At 36.6% G+C, this 17,956-nt stretch overlaps 1 protein-coding gene across 1 annotated transcript in view; it reads left to right on the top strand.

Annotated features, from left to right (window-relative positions):
- Window positions 1–17,435, top strand: part of Ddx10 (DEAD (Asp-Glu-Ala-Asp) box polypeptide 10) — a 260,398-nt gene extending 242,963 nt beyond the window's left edge. The window contains exon 18 of the mRNA XM_005378043.2: window positions 16,679–17,435. Within this exon, the coding sequence (XP_005378100.1) occupies window positions 16,679–16,856 (178 nt within the window). The 3' untranslated portion in view covers window positions 16,857–17,435. The remainder of the gene's footprint in view (window positions 1–16,678) is intronic.
- The last annotated feature ends 521 nt before the right edge of the window (window positions 17,436–17,956 follow it).

Below are 17,956 nucleotides of genomic sequence, written 5' to 3' on the forward strand. Positions count from 1 at the left end.
TGGTTCTCCTCACCACCCCCACAGTTGCCCCTTTTACTGACATTTTGTGTTAGTGTGGTAGAGTTTTTACAATTGATGAGTCAATGCTGATATGTTAATAACTAAAATCTGTAGTTTACCTTAATGTTGACTCTTCGTATTCTATCTGCTATGGATTTGGACAAGTGTATGACCAACATCCACCATTACAGTACCATACAGAATGGTTTGACGGCCCTTAACGTCTCTGGAGCTGCACCTGTTCATACTTCCCTCAGTATCCCTGTATTTTTTTGAACTATATCCATAGTTTTGCCCTTTCTATAATGTTAAATAGTTGGAGTCATAAAGTATATAGCCTTTTCAGATTAGCTTGTTTCACTTAACAATATACTTTCAAGGTTTGTCTATATCATTTCATGGCTTGATAGTTCATTTCTTTTTATCACTGAATAACATTCTGTTATATGACTGGCTCACAGTTTGTTTATCCATTCATCTTTTGAAAAACATCTTTGTTGTTTCCAAGTTTTGGCAATTATGACTAAAGCTGCTATAAATATTCATGTGAGGGTGTTTTGTGGTAGTAAGTTTTTAACTCCTTTGTACACTGTTATGGCTTGTGTCTAGATGTCCCCCCAAAGCCTCATGTAGCCGCAGGGGAGGCTTTTTCAGAGGTGGCTGAATCTAGAGTGTGTCATTGATTCATGATACAATGCTAAGATTAAGGGTACTAGGATTAAGGATGGGAAATTACTAAATTAATCCACTGATTGATTTGCCATTGCCCTATTCCTGGTAGCTGGGATATAGTATAAGGGACAGAAAGAGGCTTGTCTTCCTGCTTGCTTGCTTTGCTACGTTCTGCCCATCATGAACTGTTTTTCCTCTGCAATACCTCCCTGCCATGCCACCCTGCCTTGGAGCCAGCCAGTTATGAACTATAACTTCTACAAACTGTGAGCTAAGTAGACTTTTCCTTCTCTTAACTTTGGGTGTCAGGTATTTTGTCTCAGCAATGAGAGAAAACTAAGACAAATACCAATGGGGCATGATTGCTGTATCACATGGAAAGACTGTATAGTAATACCTCAATTCATGAATGCTTTTGTTTGCAAATAATTCAATTTGCAAATACAAGCGTTCATGAATCGAGGTATTACTACAAAAATGCATTTGGCAAAATTTTGCTTCCATTTGAAGACTCCATATCAGGTAAGAGACATGACCATGGCCATCTTCCCACACAAACACAAATGCAGCTATCTTCCTCAAAATCCTAAAACAAATTAAGTTCATAAACCAAGGTACCACTATATACAGTTTTGTAACAAACTTACCAAACGGTACTGTTTTGCTTCTCCACTGGGAACAAGTGAGGGTTCTCACTGAACCACAGGCCTCTAGCATCTTGCGTTGTCAGTGTTTTAGCCATTACATAAGATTACTTTTAGTTTAAAAAAAGCTGATTTTAACTTTTCAGATACAATAGACTATATTGATAACATGGCTTATTTTCTCAGATTTTGGTTCTCCACTGGCTAAAATTGTACTATACCACATATGAAATTCTAACTTAGTATACTCATTCTTTATGGGTAGGGAACTGTTTTCCAGTCTCTTGAAGCTAGTTTCTTATTTGAGATAAGGCCAGGAGTACTATATTTTATTTTAATTATAGTATCAGAAGCTATTGTCACTTCCTAAGGACCTTCACCTAGCTTAGATGTCTCTCCTCTCCCAGACTTCTGTCTTACACTCTTACCCTACTAGTCCCAGAGTCCTAACTTTTTTTGTCTCTTCCCAGTCCCAGATCCTCAGGAGTTCTCTCCATTTGTGATTTCACATTCCTGTGATATTAGCTTAGCAATCAGAACCTGAGTTACGATGGTTAGGATTTATAATTTTAGTCTTGGATTACTCTGGTTTAAGAGTAATTACTCTGGCTAAATGGATTAAAAGGATTTTATGTGCGTATTTATTTTTGTTTATTAAGAGTTTTAGAATACCAGCCTTAACTTTGTCTGTTGTAGTCAATGAAAAGTATTTTGTCCTCCTCAAAATATTTAAATACAGATGTTTTCACCTTAAACGACAGTGGTGGCAAATCTACGGCACATGTGCCATAGCAGGCTGTTTGTTTTCACTGAAAGCTCTAAAAGGTTCACCATCACTGTGGTATGATAAAAGCCAGCTCAGATAACAGAATAAAGTAAGATCTTCGCTGTCCTCGGGAGCTGGAAAAGCCATAAAAAAATGTATCATGTTGTAGATTATATATCACTTATTTCACCTTTCCAAAAGTATTAATTGCCATTTACAAATTAGGAAATAGACATTCCATGCAGTAAGCAGTGTTTCCAAGTTTTAGGCAGTTGTTAGGATTCAGCTCCAGTGTTACTGACTTCAAAACCTTTTTATTTTCCTCTATACTAGAATTTTTATAAAGACAAATGTAGCAACAATAGTTGAATTATTGTTAAGTAAAATAAATCATTTTTAACATTAAACAGGGATGGAAGAAGAGATACTTCTCACATTATATGTATGTTAAAATTAAAGTTTTCCTGCCTACATCTTTAGATATACTTAATTTATTTTTGTGATCATCTATAATAATTTCTTTTTTATTTTAAAGAAAAAAGAAAATAATCCAAAAACAATAAAAATGATACAGAATTTCAATACAAGATGAGAGAAAATTAACAATGGTTGTTATATATTACATATTGTGATCTTCAGAATAGTTGCCCAGATTACCAGATATAGGTATGTAAGATTATATATGTATATATATACACACAAGATAGTCAAGATAATTGTACTACTAATTTCTATTGGTTTATTGAAAGGAACAGCTAATGTTTAATTGTTCAATCAATCCTGCATGCCTATATCTAGATATACTTAATTTAAACTCATGGAGTTTGAAGATTACAATAAGATCCAAACATAATGGACTAGATACTATAAAATACCTTACGTAATAGGCCTTTAGAAAACTAAAGGTCCTTCTTAATTTCCCAGGATGGCTTCTCCTGCTTTTGCTAGGATTCAGATCCCATGGGTGAATCGTATCGAGGTTATTGTGTGTGATGTGCCTTGCTGAAGTCGATATGCATTTTCCTGTTCTACTAGTACAGTAACCTTCTAAAAGAAAACAGTGAGGTTTTTTGGTAACAGTTGTTTATAGTGAGCCAGTGAAAGCCACTAGCTCAGTAGACTTTTTTCTCATGAAAATCTGCCCTTTTTCTATTAAAAAGGTACTAAACAGTTTACACTTTGAGGGCAACTCAGCTCTCTCATTGCATTGATAAAATAGGCATAGATCATACAGATGGGCATGACTGTTCCCATGAAATTCATTTATGCCCAAAATTTGGCCCACAAAATGTGATTTGCTGAACAGCCCTTAGCAATAATCTCTTTTTAAAAGTTGGCAGTCCATTCTAGAAACTTGTTGAAGTCAAGTGTGGTGGTACCTGCCTGCAATGCCAGCACTTGGGAGGCTGAGGCAGGAGGATTGCCATGAGTTTGTCCCCGTGCAACATAGTGAGTTCAAAACCAGTCTGGAATACATAGCAAGAGTCTGTTGAGAGAGAGAGAGAGAGAGAGGAAGAAAGGTGACTTGTTAAAAGCTTTATATATTTTGCAGAACCTACTTTTCCCCTTGTTTTAATAGTGGGAATCACTTTTTGCCTGTCTTCTCTTTGAGGATCCACTGCCATATTTCATTGTATCATCAATCAAACAATAATTATGACATTTCCACATTCTCTAAGCACCCAGCATATAACTCTCAAGAGCTTGTTGGCTCATTTATAGCAGCTAGGAACTTCATATAATCTCTGCCCACTTAAGTTTCCTTTTCTTGGAGATATTTTTTGTATATGAATGAGGTATATATCACTACAGTACACCAGTGTAGATATATATACACCTATCTCATAAATAAAACTTTATTCTCATGAATAAAATTTTACTTGTTTAGATATTTATCTGCTGATAGTGAATCTACTCTATGTCTAAAGTTTAGTGTATTGAGGAGAGACCAACATTTCCACTTTTGCTACAAAAGGAAAAATCTGATTTTTTGCCTTGAAGTTCTAGTAATTTATTGACTATTGTACATGCTGTTAAAAATTATTTATGACACTTGTTAAAGAATGGTAAGTCAAAGTCAGACTTTATTCAAAGGGGACTACTACACTGGAGTTTTGTAGTAGAAAAGAGAGAGATGGCCTCAACTCCTAATACAACAAAGACAAGTAGAGATGTATCTAGCCAAGGAGCAGAGTGAGGGTTATAGGTAGAAAATTGCTATGAGACATATACATCAGTGGTATGGGAATTCTAGCTAAAGGGACTTGATAAGGTGATTGCTAAAAGCAGGCCAGGGTGAAAAGGTCAAAGGTGGAAGATGGGAAATTTGTTTAGAGATCAAGGGGAGATTTCTGATAAAAGCAGCTCAGTGGGATTCATACTAAAAGTGGACTAGGTGCAGAGCCACTGGGCTAAGGGCAGAAGCCAGTCAGAGAAAGAACTCCAAAGAGCCTGACGAAAGTCTGATCAAACGAGGCCGTCATTCCTTCACTGGGGAGTTATATATTGTTGCAAAGATCACAATTACTCATTTTTGAATTGAAACGCCAAGGTAAAAAAAAAAAGGAAGAAAATGAAAAACAACGACTAAAAGAACTAAAAAAGAAATGTGAAGTTATGTTCTTTTTATAATGTTGAAAATATCGCCTCATTTCTCATCCTGTCTGAGATTATTATGTACTCCTTTTTACAGTATTGTTTTCCTTTGCTATTAATGAATTAATTTTAATGTATGACTTGGATTTCTTGAAGTTAATGAAACAACATTTGCAAGACAAATATGATGTAAAAGTCTATATACTGGGTTAAAATGAGTCAATTTGTAAAGACGAGAATGTGGTTTTAGTGAGGGATCATTCTATGACTCTATGTGACAGAGTGGACTATCCAGATACTTACCAGTGAGGAAGAGCAGTGTGAAACCAGACACAATGGCCTCACCTCGTGGTGAGTGCAAAGCTGATAAGCACAATGTGCAGATAAAAGAGTGAAGAAACGTTTATTACTTACAGTAAACGAGAAGTGCCCTAGAGATAATGCTTTCGTTTGCCTGTGCATGTTTGCAGTACACAGTAGTTGCATTCATCTTGGAGAGCTGTATACATCATGTATACATGTGTACATCGTATTATTTTCGATTGCCTTACTCCCACCCTCCACCCCTACTCCCATCTCCACAAAGTCTGCCTTTTTGCAGTCCTTAGGTTTGAACCTAGAGCCTTTGCATCCCCCCACTTTAAATTTTGACACAGAATCTCACTAGCTTGCTAGATTGCCCAGGCTGCTCAGACTTGCCGTCCTGTGTCATAGTCTTTAAGTCTTTAACTTATAGAACAGGAACCATTTGATATCTAGCTTTCTGTGTTTAATTTATTTTATATAAAATTATGACCTGAAGTTCTATCCATTTTGCTGCAAATGACATGATTTCATCGATCTCTATGGCTGAATAATATTGTGTATATATAGCACATTTTCTTTATGCATTCATCTGTTGATGACACCATGCTATAGTGATACATGCATACCCGTATTTGTAGCAGTGCAACTCACAATAGAGAAATAGCCTGAAGATGATTCCCAAAGTAATGCCTCCCCAAGCAAAGAGTTTTTATTGGAGAAACAGATTCGTATGCATGTGGGAGACTCATCTCAGGTAGAAAGGTTGGCGCCGCCCTGAGAATGTTTAGTTTGAGGCTGCGTAACCCATGCACCACTCCCCTAAAAGGCAAATGTGGACTACCTCTGGACAGCAAATGCTCTCCTTCCCTCCCTTTTTCTTCCCTCTCCTCCCCTGCCTTCCCCTCTTCTCCCCTCCTCTCTCCTCCTTTGCTGAAATAACCCACAATCCACATATCCTGACCTTACAAATTTTACCTTTCCTCCATATTTCTATGAATCAAAGGACCTAAGTCAGAAATCAGATCATCAATAGAAACAAAACTTAAGTAGCACACCTACTCTATATGTTTCTGAAGTGTGTAGAATTGCAAACAATAATTAACATGTATCTAGCTTCCCAGAGCTTCCAATTAAATTTAGATTTTAATTGCAGAGAGTAATACAGAATGATTACAGAAAAACCAGAATATAATTATATTACCAGAAAGAATAATTTCAAAAGCACATTGTCTATGTAAACATATAGACTTCTCCAAGATTAATAGATAGACTTGTTGTTCTGGATTGGTTTTATAACTCTTTTCAGTGTCTATAAAAGTTGGTGAAACAGTGTTTTTAGTAGTTACATAATATCTTATTTCTAATTTTATAATTAATTTAATTAATCCTTTATAGTTGTACTTGGAGTTTCCAATTTTCTGAAATTAAAATAGCTTTCTCTTAAATATCCTTGTTACTAAATCCTTACACATCTTCCTAATTATTATTTCTTTGGGGAAAATTTCCAGAAGAAAAGCTGCTGGGCATGCTTACCTTGAAATTATTGAAAGTTGCTCCAAATTGTTGTCCAGGAAGGCTGTGCTAATTTACATTCCCACCCAGGAATCTATAGTGAATTGAGATTTAAGGTGCAAATCTAGTGGGTTTCTGGTGAATAGCAACTAGATGGGGATCAGAACCCCTCTGTGTAACTCTCAGCAGGATATGAATAAAATGGAGGCTTTTGAAGGAGACCTTTTCTGGAAAGACCAGATCGTGATGGTTTCTGCTTACTTTTTTCTCCATTCATTATTTTAAAAAATAATGAATAAAGAAAATCACATTAGTATCAGGAAATAGGAATGCTAAGTGCAGATGGCTCATAAAGAGTTCACCCTATATGAATTCAGAGGAAAGAGATCCTCCTTAATAGGCATATTAGATACCTTCTGTGAAAGACGAGGAACTGGAGATGGGTCTTGAGAAGACCAAGCTGGAAGGTGATGCTGTCATAGTGGGGTACTAATAGATGCTGATCTTAAGAGAGCTGACCCCAAGTTCCCTGCCTGTTTTTTCTTACCCATGAACTTAATACACACAGCATTCTTATTGTGAGAGACTAGATAACTACAAGTGTCTGAAAAATTAAAATGTTGAAGCTATTTATAGTGGGACATGCCTTTAAACCCAGCATTCTAGAGGCTGAGGCAGCATGGTTATGCATTCAAAGCCAGCCTGAAATACAGAGTGAAACCCTGTCTAAACACTGAAAAAAGCTGAAACCAGAAAATCGAGTGTTGAAAAGGCAGTTCAGTTTCAAGGAGAATTTTGGGTTTGAGATTCAGAAAATTTAGAAAAATTAGAACTTTGAGTCCACTTAAAAATCAGTCCTTAATAAAGATTTTAAAGCTGAATTAGTTCCCCAGTGTTATCTTTCCCCCTGAATTATTAGCAGTGAATAATTGGATCAGATGTTTGCTTTGAGTACTGTGACAAGCTTTTATAAAGCTGTTTTCACTAAAATTTCAAAAGCTTTGACTTTCTCTGTCATTGTCAGTTCAGATTATGTATTAAATGATATTTTTCTTTGTACTTTTGTTGTATGATCAGTTTTTTTCATGGCATCAGACATTTTTAATGAAGTTTCTTTAACGTGTAGATTAGTGAAAAATTACTAGCTTTGAATTCTTTGGTTTTTAACATTAGAGGAACATTTTGCTTTGAGCTGAGCCTTTCCTTTGTAGATGTGCTTTATCTATGAATATGTTTGTCATGTGTCCTCAATGTTGAGCAATTACATATTTTTTTTCTGACATTTTCTTCATACACTAGAAAAATGTGGAAGGAATTTAGCACTTATGTCCCACAAAGTACTGTTAAGATAAAGTGTGGAGCTCTGGCTCGAAAACTGGGTATTAGGGTTTGTATCTAGATGTCCCCCCAAAGCCTCATGTGCTCATTATGTAGGGCTTTTCGGAGGTGGCTGGATCTGGAGTGTCTAGTCCACTGATTGGTTCAACGTCTTGCTGTGTGTGGATAATGGGAAGACCCACTGTGGGTGTGGGTGGTTCCAACCAATAAGCTTGTAGTCTGGACTAAATAAAAGGAAAAGGGAGACTCACTGCTGGCTGCTTTCTGCCCTGCCATGGACTGTTTTTCCTCCACTGTGGTCCTCTCCTATGTTACCCTGTCTTGGAGCCAGATGACTATGGACTGAACTGAGTTTACATACTGTCAGCTGACCAATTAACTTCAGAATATTTCACTGACTGGTAAACTGTACTAATAATATGCTGCCATAGAGCACCTAGTAAAACAACTTCCGTTTCTTTCTTCTCACCACTACCTCCTTGTCCTCCTCCTCCTTCTCTTCTCCCTCCTCTTTCTTTCCTTGTCAGTTGTACTCGGAATTGAACTCAGGGCCTTCACAGGGAACTACATTCTCAGCCCTTTTATATTTTAAGGCAGGATCTTGTCAAGTTGCCTGTCACACCCCCACACACCTCATCTTGCAGAAAATAAGATCGAAGAAATTAGATTTCACTACTACTTGCGTTAGTCTCTTAACCAGCTGATCATGAAATCCTGCTCCTTAATTAAGTACAATGGCTTTCCGGTGAATAGCAACTAGATGGGGATCAGAACCCCTCTGTATAACTCTCAGCAGGGTAAGAATAAAATGGAGGCTTTTGAAGGAGACCTTTTCTGGAAAGACCAGATCATGATGGTTTCTGCCTCCTTTTTTCTCAGTTATTTTAATCCCCATTTGGGTGAATTACCCACAGAATACCTATCCTATTGTTAGATTACTAATTAAGCTGATTATCACTTATTTGCTGTATAGTAGTAAAGTGGAATACAATGCTTTTTGTAGAATTTCAGCTAATCCTCAAAGCAGCAAAGCTGCTAATTGTGAAAATATTTGGGCTACATTAATTTCTCATCTTCCTTTTATTATCTGAGCCACTTATTTTCTGCAGGGAATATAATGTGTATGAGCACATTAACAAGGATACATTAGTAGAGCCCATGAAGTAGGCTTTTTCTGAGGATGTGCTCTGAGCTACACTTGACATACAGGCAGCAAAAAATGAGTATTATCTTGTACCAAATAAACCATGGCACTGTAGCCCAATAGAGTTTGTTCAGGACTAGCCATATTCTTAAGTAGATTAAAACTCAACGCTTTTTTTTTTAAGCATTCCTTTTCACTAAGATTATTTTAATTTTTTGCTGGCTGAATTGTCATCACAGGGAACTCTGTCATGCTCATCTCTCCAAGTATTCTTTTATTTATTTGTTGTGTTTGTTTGTTTGCTGAGACAGGGCCTTGCCCTGTAGCCCAGTCCTCAGCCTCCTGAACGATGGGATTACAGGATGTGCCACCACACCTGGCTGGGGGTTCTTTTAAAATGCAGTAATGTATGGCTCTAAATAACCTCATCATGGCCTCTAGTTTATCTTTCCTCACCTGTTGAAAGAGAATGGCTGAATCAAAGCAGTGGACACTTCAGAGAGGTAAATGGAGGAATTACGAACAGTTTTACTTCAAGTTAATCATAAGTGGATATGCTGATCCGGTACATACATTGATATCTAGGCCATCTTGGTGGAGTAACAGGATCTAACAGAAGCTGGTCAGTTCACTCTCTTTTTTAATACAGCGTATGCTTGGAATAAAATGTAGTATTTCTGTGATGTTTTTGCAGATTACTCTATAATCAATGAAATCATTTGTTTGAAAGAGTAGGTGATAGAGAAAAAGGTAAACTACATGTGTTAAGTACTATACTGTGCTTTTATTTATATTATTTCACTTAATTCTCATAGTAATTCTAAGTAAATTATGTAATCCCCATGTGTAGAAATAAAACTGAGGCTCAGAAATGTTTGTTGTGAAGTCTGTGTTGATGCCAAACTAATGCTGTTTCCACAGCTAATTCTTTTGGCTACTGTCATCCACATGTTCGCTGAAGCAGCTCAACTGTACCTCCAGGCTGAGGATGTAACTGAGCAGTAGAGTGGCTCCTTAGCATGCACAAGGTTCCCCAGCAACTGCGGGGTGGCTGCTATCACTGCTGCTGTGTGAGGGTTTTTTGAAAAAAATTTTTGTTAATCTTGAATCCAATAATTGGATTATCTTTTATTTTTAAATGATACACAAAAGAATGTGTATACTAATGAGGTACCAAACAGTGTTTGATACATATATAAACTATACAATGCTTAAATCAAGTTAAGCATATGTATCTACTGAACATTTACCATTTTGGTGAAAACTTCCAATATCCTTTCTTCTAGCTTTTTAAAATGTATAGTACATATTTGTTACCTGTGGTCAGCCTACTGTGTAATAGAACCCTACAGCTTCTTCTCTACTGCCCATTGATCAGTCTTGCACCATCCCTCCCTTCCCCACTGTCCCTGGCTTCTCTTCTCAGCTTCTCTAAGATCAACTTTCTTAGATTCCATATATGAGCGAGATCATGTGATACTTGTCTCTGGGATTTATTTCACTTAGCATAATGATGTCTGGCTCTGTCCATATTATTGCAAATGACAAGATTTTATTCTGTTTATGACTGAATAGTATTCTGTTGTGTGTATGTACTATATTCCATTTATCAGTTGATGGACACTTAGGTTGTTTCCGTATCTTGACTATTAGGAATAGTGCTACAGTGAAAATTAGCAAGCTGATTCTCTTCAGCATGCCAATTTCATTTACTTTGGATCTATATCTATGAGTGGGACTGCTGAATCATATGATGATTTTATTTTTAATTTTTTGAGAACCTTGTGTACTGTTTTCCTTAATTACGGTGCTAAATTACATTCTCATCAACAGTGTACAGGTATTCCTTTTTCTGCTTACCATCAATTGTTATCTTTAGCTTTTCTGATAACAGTTGCTCTTAGCTGGGCGTGGTGGCGCACACTATAATCCTGGTGCTCGGCAGGCTGAGGCAGGAGGATCCTTGCAAGTTCGAGACCAGCCTGGGCTACAACGTTAGCTCAAGGCCAGCCTGAACTGCATGCATAGCAAGACCTTATCTCACAGGGACAAAAAACAAAATAAAACAAAACAAAAAAACAGTTGTTCTTACTGGAGTGAGGTGGTATATCATTGTGGTTTTGATTTTCATTCATTTCCAGGATGATTATTGATGTTGAATGTTTTTTCATGTATCTGTTCATTAGTCATTAGTCTTGTATGAAATGCCTATGTAGGTCTGTTTCCCTTTTTGAGGGGGGAGTCAGTAGTAGGGATTCATTATAGGCCCTTCACACTGAGATACATACCCCAACCCTTAGTTTAGTTTGAGACAGAGTCTCTCTGAGTCACTAAATTGCCAAAGCTGGACTTGAACCTGTTATCTTCCTTCCTCAGCTTACCAGAGTGCTGGGATGACAGGGGTACACTACCACACCTTGCTTATTTTAAGCAGGTTATTTATTATTTGCTATTTTTAAAAAATTCTTTATACATTGTGGCTATCAGCCTCTTGTCCGATGCATATATTACAAATATCTCTCTCATTCTGTGGGTTGACTCTGTACTCTGTTTACTTTGCTATACAGTAATGTTTTAGTTTAATTCCATTTATCTATTTGGGATGTCTTTGCTTTGGGATCTTGCCCAAGAAAATTTGCCCTGTGTGTGCTTTCGGTAATTTCATACTTTGAGGTCTTATATTTGAATCTTAACTCATTTTGAATTGATTCTTGTAACTGGTAAGAGTCTAGGTTCATATTTCACAGTGTGTACCTAAATGGTCCCGGCACCATTTATTGAAAAGACTTTCCTTTCTTTAGTGTATATTCTTAGAAACTCTGTTGAAAATCAGTTGGCATAGATGTGTGTTACTTCTAGTCTCTGTTCATTCACCAATGCCTGTTTTTATGCCAAAATACCCTGCAGTTTTGATTACTACAACTTTGTGAAGTCAGGTAAACTAATGTCTCCTTTTTTGTTGTTTGCTCAGAATAGCTTTGGCCATTCCCGGTTAGGTTGGGTTGGGTTTGGTTTGGTTCGATTTGGTTTGGTTTGGTTTGGCTTGGTTTGGCTTAGTTTAGCTTTGTGATTCTCTAAATTTAATTTTTTTCTAGTTCTGTGAACAATGTCATTGATATTTTGATATGTGTTGCCTTGAAAGTGTAAGTTGCTTTGGATATAAGGGACATTTTAATAACACTGATTTTTCCTTTCCATGAACATGGATGTGTTTCATTTTTTGATGTCGTCTTCAATTTCTTTCATTGATGTTTTATAATCTTTATTGAGATCTTTTGCCTCTTTGATTAAATTCATATATAATATGTTATATATTATAATATCACAGTAGTAGCTCAGTTCACAAACTTAAATCTTTACATGATTCTGGTCACAGACTGAACTGGACGAGAACCAGTTCAAATTTCCTGATAAGGTTAACATTAAACCTGACTGTTGAATTTGATTTGGTTCTTACCCAATTCATATGGCAACCAGAATCAAGGAAAGAATTAAATTTAAGAACCCAGGTACCATTGCATATAAATATTATTTAATACCTATGTTAAATTGCATTACTTTCTTGATTTCCATTTCAGGTAATTACTATTGGCATATAATAATGGTTCTAGTTAGTTTGTTAATTTTGTATGCTGCAACTTTGCTAAATTTATTTATAGTGTTCTAATAGTTTTTGATGGAAATCTTGGTATTTATATGTAAGATTTGGTAATCTCCAAAACAGTGTCAATTTGACTTTTCTAATTTGAATGGCCTTTATTTCTGTCTCTTGCCTAATTGCTCTGGCTAGAACTTCCAGCACTATGTTGAATAAAAATGGTGAGAGTCAGCATGCTTATCTTTTCCCAAGTCTTTTAAAAAAAAAAGCCATCAGTGTGATGTTAGCTGTTGGTTTATTATAAATGACTTTTTATTATGATGAACTACATTTCTTGTATGTCTCATTTGTTCAGCATATTTATCATGAAGGGATATTGAATTTTGTCCAAGTTCTTTTCTGAATTAGTTGAGATGACCATATGGTTTTTATCTTTCATTCTGTTGATCTCGTATATCATGTTTATTGATTTGCATATACTGTATTGAACAGTCATGGTACCCCTGGGATTAATCCTACTTGATCATAGTGAAGAATGTTTTTAATGTGCTGATGGAATTGGTTTCCTCGTGTTTTTTTTTCTTTCTTTTTTTTGGTCTTTTTGTCTTTTTGAGACAGGGTCTCGCTATGCAATTCTAGCTGGCCTTGAGCTCACTTTGTAGCCCAGGCTGGTCTCGAACTTGCAATGATCCTCCTGTCTCAGCCTCCTGAGTGCTGGGCTTATCGGCATGCACCACCACGCCCAGCTCCTAGTGTTTTCTTGAGAAGGATTTTTGTGTCTATGCTCATCAAGAACATTGGCCTACAATTTTTGTGTGTGCATGTGTCCTTATTGATTTGGACATCATAGTAATGCTGATTTTGAAGAATGTGTTAGAAAGAATTCCTTCCTCTTTTACTCTTTAAAATAACATAAGGAGAATTGATATTAGCTCTTCTTTGAATGTTTAGAATTCAGCAGTAGAACCATCAGTTCCTGGGCTTTTCTTTAGTGGTAAACTTTTGATTATTGATTTTCATGACTTGTGATTGGTCTGTTTGAATTTTTTATTTCTTCATGATTCAGTCCTGGTAAGGTGTATGTGCCTAGGAATTTGTCCATTTTGTCTAGATTATCAAATTTGTTTAGAATATAGTTATTCAGCATGGTTTCTGATGATCTTTTGTACCTCTTGATGTCAGATATGTTTCCCTTTTTATCTCTGTTTTTTTAATGTTTCCTTTTCTTTGTTAGTTTAGCTAAGGGTTTATTTTGTTTATCCCAGAACCAGCTCAATCTTTATTTCATTGATCTTTTGTATTGTTCTTTTTAGTCTCCATTAAATTTATTTCTACTCTGACATTTATTACTTCTTTCTGCTAACTTTGGATGTAGTTTTTTCTTGTTTTTCTAGTTCCTTGAGAAATAGTGATAGATTTTTTTAAATAGGAGATCTATTTTTCTAATATGGGCATTGATTGCTATATATCCCTCCTAGTGCTGTTTGGGTTTGTCCCATAGGTTTTGATACATTGTGTCTCCATTTCATTTTAAGAAATTTTTATAAATTTTTCATCTGAATTTCTTCTTTGAGCTATTGGTTATTCAGAAGTAAGTTGTTTAATTTCTGTGTATTTATGTAGTTTCCAAAGTTTTTTGTTGTCGTTACTGATATCTAGCTTTATTGCGCTGTCCCCAGAAAAATACTTGATATCATTTCCATTTTTAAAAAAGTGTCAAGGTTTGTTTTGTCGTCTATTGTATCTAACCTAGAGACTAGTCCATGTGCTGCTGAGAAAATGTGTATTTGGCAGCAGCTGGATGGAATATTTAGTATATGTCTCTTAGGTCTATTTGGTCTAGAGTATGATTTAACTGCTGTTTCTTTGTTGGTTTTCTGTCTGGAATGATCTGTCCATGGCTGAATGTGGGGTGTTAAGAGTCCCCAGCTCTTATTGTATTAGAATCTATCTCTCCCATCAGGTCTCTTAATACTTGCTTTATATATTTGGGCTGGTACTGAATGCATATATATTTAGAATTGTTATTTCCTCTTGCTGAAATTGTCTCTATATCATTATATAATGACCTTCCTTGTTTTTTTTCCCCTGCTTTTAACTTTAGTCTTATTTTACCTGATATTAGTATGGTGATTACTATGGTGTGTTAATCACTTTCTTATGACTGTCACAAAATGCTCAAACCCAACAGTTTAAGCAAGGAGAGCTTTATTTGGACTCATATTTCAAACTTTCCACACATGGCTGGCAGGCTCGAACACAGAAGCAGCATCATGGAAGGGTCTGGGCAGAGGAAAGCTGCTCAAGTCATGGCAGTGAGGAAGCAGGGCGAAAGGAGTCAGGGAGGAACATATTCTTCTCCATGTCACACCCCCAGTTACCCAACTCCAACCATCCTCCACCATGTCTAAGTGTCAGAGCACATTTAGCTCCGAACTTACCCATGGATTAATTCCCTGATAGCACCCTCTATGGTTCAGTCACCTTCCACAAGCCACCTCTCTGAGTGTGTGTGTCTCCCGGGGGCCATTCCAGATCCAAATCATACCATATGGTTACTCCTGCTTTCTTCTTCAATTTTCATGAAATATCTTCTCTCTTCATTTTGTCCATATCCTTAGAGAGAAAATTGAGTTTCTGATAAGCAACATATAGTTGGATCTTATTTTATCCATTTAGGCATTGTCTTTTAATTGGAGAATTAAATATATTTATACAAGTCAACTTTTCCATTGCTTCAACACAATATCTGACACCCACAATTTAAAGGAGAATAGGTTTAATTTTGCTTGTGATTTCAAGGGATTCAGTCCATGTCCAGCAGGCTCCAAGGCTGAAACATCATGATGGAATGGTGTGGTGGAATAAAGATCAAGCCAGCCAGAGCAGCCAAATAGTGCCAAAAACAAAGGTGTCAGGGACCATACATAATACTTAAGGTCATACCTCCGTGATTCAATCAGATACCCAAAAGTATGTTTTACTGATCTGTTAGGTAGCTCCCAAGCCATTCAAGTTTACTATTAAATTTAACCAGTCCAGTAATTACTGATAGGTAAGGTGCAACTATTGTATAACTCATTTTCTAGTTTTGTTGTACTTTTTTTCTTCATCTTTTCTGATAATCTTCCTTGAGAGTTAAGTGAATTATTCTAGTAGTGTGTTTTGATTCCTTGCTTATTACTTTGAGCATGTCTCATAGATTTTAGGTTTTTGGTTACCATTAAGCTTTCAGAAACATCTTTTGATTGCAGCAGTGTGTTTTCAAAGTATACCAACTGATTTTCTTAGCTCTCGTTCTGGTGATTTTGTATGTATAGACATATTTCTATGTCTATGTAGTGAGACTGCAGGTGTATCTTAGTTGTCACCTTGCTACATGCCCTCTATTTCGGTCCCTGTGAACATAGTGATGTTACCTCAGAGTGCTTAAAGATACTGTTTTTCTTTTTCTTTTTTAATATGTCAAGTGATTTCCTCTGCTTTCAGAAATTTGCTTCATTTTTATGGTTTATGTCTTATGTGTGAAGTACTGCAATAATGTTCACTTTTTAAAAACTGTGTATCTTAGATACAGATTTTGAAATGGAAGAAACTTATTTGGTTCTTAAGTAATCTGTAATATTATAGGTTATATTTTACTCATGTTCTCCTTATCACAACCTAATGCAATGAATATTAGAGTCAGTATCTGTTATTCTTACCTGTTATCCATAGAGACTGCTGCATAAAGAATAACCTAACTTTAGGTAGAAGTGGCTTGATATGACAGGACAAGCATAGACTTAAGGCAGACATACCTAAGGGGCCTTTCAGGGTCTTTAAACTGTGCCTAACATATCTAGAATTATTGTGAAGTTTGGATAGTGCAGTATGTATACAGTGCTGTATACATTCCTGGTACGTGGCCGTTCCTCTGTCCTCATCCACTGATGAGAAGGTAGTTATGCATGACAGAGAGGTCTTGATGTGGTTTCTTTCCTTCTTGAATAAGATCACTTCACCAGCTATCTGTTGCTGGCAGTTTTGTCCATTTCAAATGTTTGATTTCATACCAGCATTTGTTTATTTGTAAAGTAAATCATTGGATTTGTTCCCACCAGTGATACCAAGAAGAAACAGGGGATGAGGAAAAGAAACAGCAGTGAAGTAGAAGCCGTGGGACCAGCAAGTCACCACAGAAAGAAGGCCAAGTGGGAAAGCTTAGAGCCTTTGGATACAGGCCTGTCTTTAGCAGAGGATGAAGAGTTGGTGTTACATCTGCTCAGAAGCCAGAGCTAAATACTGCCTGCTGCTCTCTGCCCCTTGAGGCCTCGGGATGTCATTATGTGGGCAAGAAGTTAAAAAAAAACAGCTGACATTGGTGCACTTAATACCATGAGCTCCACTTCCAGATGTCATGCACATTCTCCAGGCAGAAACCGTCACATCTCAGCCTCTTTTCACAGGCCATGCTTTGTGCCATCATGGAGGAGACTCCGTGTCAGCATGGGTCGCGCGCTTTCCTGATGCCATTTTGTAATACGTGCTCTGTTAGATTTTTATCTGTGAGTTTGTACTCCTTCTAATTGTGGAAGTGCTTCCCCTCTTTGTTTTTGATGCTGAGGACTGAATCTGTGACCTTGCACATTCAACTACATCTTTAGTCCCTGCTCCTTTTGTTTTACTGGCGAGTTCTATAGTCCTCATTTTGTTATTGGAAATTCCTATTGCATACTCTACAGAAGTTTTGATGTTACTCTTAAAATGGGTCATAATTTTGATGTGTATTTTATATTTCCAAAAGACCAGCCCCAAGAAAGACTTAAGTATTTTTTTCATTGAAATGACCAATAATAAACATATTTCCCATAAAATAAAGTATTAATGTGTTCATTGTGTTCAGTAATATAAAAGCACCCTCATGGGTAGGTTCCTGAGATTAAAATGTATGGCTAATTCCTGATACAGTGAATTTTTTTCATATTGTTAAATTAGCCTGCTCAAACATCACATCATTTTACTCATACTGCAGATTTGCTAGCAGTCATTTCCAAAATCTGTAAAAGTTCTCAATCTGAGGACTTTGCAACTAAAAGTTGAACTCAGGGACACAGGGAGGCGTGTAGCTCTCCTGCAAGGTGCTCTGTTCATCGGTACCTTCCATCCCCACCCAGCCCAGCTCTTGACAGTGAGGAACAAGCAAATTTATTACACATAATTAAAGATTCTTCAGAGGGAAAGAATACGGTGTAAATACCTGGACCTTTGTATGAAATTACTGTTTTTACACATAGATTTCTCATTCTGTCATACCTCTGTTCCTTACCTCCTTCCCTACCCCACGCACAAACAAAAATAATTTTCAGTAACAGGTGTAAACTCAATCATGAATCTGAAGA

This window comes from Chinchilla lanigera, unplaced genomic scaffold (genome assembly GCF_000276665.1).
Source record: "Chinchilla lanigera isolate Chin_1 unplaced genomic scaffold, ChiLan1.0 scaffold00011, whole genome shotgun sequence".
Taxonomy (NCBI): Eukaryota; Metazoa; Chordata; class Mammalia; order Rodentia; family Chinchillidae; genus Chinchilla; species Chinchilla lanigera.